The sequence below is a fragment of the Triticum aestivum genome, unplaced genomic scaffold, assembly GCF_018294505.1.
Source record: "Triticum aestivum cultivar Chinese Spring unplaced genomic scaffold, IWGSC CS RefSeq v2.1 scaffold162458, whole genome shotgun sequence".
In the NCBI taxonomy this organism is placed as follows: domain Eukaryota; kingdom Viridiplantae; phylum Streptophyta; class Magnoliopsida; order Poales; family Poaceae; genus Triticum; species Triticum aestivum.
Window position 1 is genome coordinate 1 of NW_025243027.1, and position 2,998 is coordinate 2,998.

General features: G+C 47.2%; 1 protein-coding gene across 1 annotated transcript; it reads right to left on the reverse strand.

Moving 5' to 3' along the window:
* Positions 1-249: 249 nt before the first annotated feature.
* Positions 250-2,472, reverse strand: LOC123176944 (wax ester synthase/diacylglycerol acyltransferase 11; the record flags this gene model as incomplete). Its single annotated transcript, XM_044590942.1, is given in 5 exon segments — positions 250-409; positions 802-875; positions 952-1,018; positions 1,198-1,809; positions 1,890-2,472. Coding segments are annotated over 5 exon segments (1,189 nt in total), but the record flags the coding sequence as incomplete, so codon positions are not given.
* Between the last annotated feature and the right edge of the window lie 526 nt (positions 2,473-2,998).

A 2,998-nucleotide genomic window follows, 5' to 3' on the forward strand; every position in this document is an offset into this window, starting at 1 on the left:
GTAGTAGTTGTATTTGTGAGCATACGACCGATGATAAAAGCACCTGCCTGCTTGGATTGTCAAGTTGAACAATTATAAACGTGAAGAATAATAACTAAATAAAAGAAGTGTTAGTTTGCTAGACAATGAGTTACTTAATTGTCTGAGTTTAATATTAGGAAAACATACCAGTACAAGCGGGAAAAAGAAATACCTTTAGACCAAACATTTTAACAAAAAGCTCGCTAATCATACACGTGAAGATAACTTCAAGTGAGCTCTTTTTTCTATCCAGGGTCTTCTTTGCCATCCGAACATATGCAAGTGGATCATCGTGTACCGCTAAATGAAATGGTAGGAGGATGTAGCCTATTTGATTTCCCCATGCCACGTCATTACTTTTACCCGATTCTATCATATTAACATAGGCCTGCACATAGTTGTAAGAAAACATTAGATTAAAGTTATGATACACTACAGGTTTTAATAATATATTCTCAAGCTTGCATTTGGAAACAAATTATGCATCAGCAAATGAGTAATGAAACTAGCTACTCCAAGAGTGACCAGTAATATACAAATTTTCTTTTTGCCTGATCATGTGAACATATGTAAAATCATTAGTTTGTCATATTTTCATAGATCCCATGATTTATATTCTTTTACTAATCGTGTGGATTTTATGACCAAATTTGGAAACGTCATCTAATTACATAAGGAAGAGGAGTGATATTTTGGTGACAGAGATATATAAATGAAAAAAAATCAATAACTAATGACATGCATTTGAAATTTCATGCATATTTCCATAAAGAAACTTACTTGTAGGCTAGCTGTTGGCCTTGTATTTACAGGGAGGACACATCGCAAACATAGCTTGCGTGTCTTAGGGTAACCTAACATAATTTGCAGATAAGTTGCAGAAACATGTACAGTAAAAAACAACAGATTGTCACAATGTACATCTCTTACCAGACTTACGAAAGTAATATTGTGATAGAGCAGCAGAAGTGACTCCGACTAGCACATCATTAACAGTCTGTGGAAAGAAAATAAAAATACAGAAAATGACGCTTCAACAACTAGTTTAATCTGGCTCGAAAGAGATGAGCTTGCTGATAGCTATAGGTCATATTATCATATACTCCCTCCATTCCATAATATATAAAATTTTCAAACACAGTGTCAAAAAACGTCACAGAGGTGGTATATACTTACGCAGTTCATGGCATTCTTGATGAACTTGACGTCGTCCAAGCTAAAGCTCCGGTGCACGAAGCGCCTGCGGGGGTTCAACGTAACTTGACTGTCCCCGCGTCTGAAGAGTGTGTTCGGGTCTCTCAGAAACACAATCGTCGCAGCAAAGAAGATGACGTCCACCACGGTGTTCCATGCAAGCGCAAGATACGGCCAAACCCATGCGACGAACGCCGCCAGGGCGCCCGAGGGCAGCGGCTGCCGGTGCCGCGGCTCGTAGATGGCGCCCGTGCGCGCCGGCTGCTCCGGCATGGCCGGCAGGCGTGTCGGGTCCGCGGCGCTGCGGGCAGACGCCAGGAGGAGCGTGATCAGCGACATCCCGTCACCGAGGGAGTGGTGGACGCGGAACACCACGGTGGAGGTGGCCTCTGAGGTCGGGAAGTCGAGGAAGTGGAACTCCCAGAGCGGGCGGGAGCAATCCATGGGGAGTGCCTGCAGCGAGGCCACGTAGTCCTCCACGGCCCGGTCCGGGTCAGCCTCCACGGCGGCGGGGTCCAGCGTCGGGACGATCATGTGGTCGTCGACGTTCACCTCCGTGCACGCCCACCGCGGGCTCTTGCACCCGTCTGTCACCTGACGTGCATGCTCACGGATTAAATTGAAACTAGTGACAGAATATCTAGGCAGTACTTAAATTGAACTGTGTCCCGTACTTGAATGCTACGGAAGCGTGGGTAACGAGCAAGTTGGGCTGCGATGCCGGCGCTGAAGATGGCTAGGTTGACGGGCGAGCCAAGGCCGACCATAACCACGATGTATATAGCTTCGAAGAGTCTTGCACTAGGGGTCACTGGCTCCTCCTCCGCTGCCGCCACCGCGGAATCGTCGTCCGTCTTCCATTCGGCCGGCGCTGACCTTGGCGTGCGTATCGGGGGTAGCAGGCCGCTTGTTGGTAGAGCGGCTACCGAGGGGCTACCAGTACTACCCATGGCTACTTTAGTTTCAAGGGTCGTTGGCTACTCGATCGATCGACACTCCATGCTAGGTGTAATATATAGGATGACAAAAAGTTTTTTGCTAATAAAAGCGGCAAGGATGACAATCAATGGCACTACTATACACACAGTTGAAGATCATCATCATAAGGGATCTGGTATAGTCCCTACCGGCTTGCTGCTGATGTGGTCCCACATTGCACACTGTTGTTCAAGAATAAACATGTGCGATGTGTTTCACATCACAAGAAGATGAGCACACTGAAGCGTGCATTGAGTACCTCACTGAAGATGCTCTGCCTAGTTGAACCCATACAACTACAATTTTGTGGTGTGCAATATCGAGAAGGCTTGAGCCCCGCTTTATAGATAAAACAGCAACCGAGCATTACAACCTGACACTGCACCACACAACAAGGAAAACGGAAAGATACAACGGTGCCGAGGATAGCAACAAAGCCCAAGAAAACAACAAGCACACAACGAAAGAAAGAATCGAGCACTGCTTGGAGTCCCTGGAGCCCTCGTCCATGCTCAGGTAACCAGAGTAGAGAACATAATCAACTTGAAGGGGAGACTAGCCAGCAGAGGAGGACATGCCGTTGCCAACACTTGGAAGACAAGCACCACCACGCCAATAAGCTCCATCGCCAAAAGAAGGCCCCTGCCCGCTCACCCTGGATCAAAGGGCGCCGCACCGTCGAACGATGAAGGCATGCACCCAAGTGCCTGGCCAGGAACGGATGACGAGGTCCCAAGGTGAGGCCTTCGGACACAATTCTTCACTTGAAAGCATCACCATCACAACCACAGAACCATCAACGCTA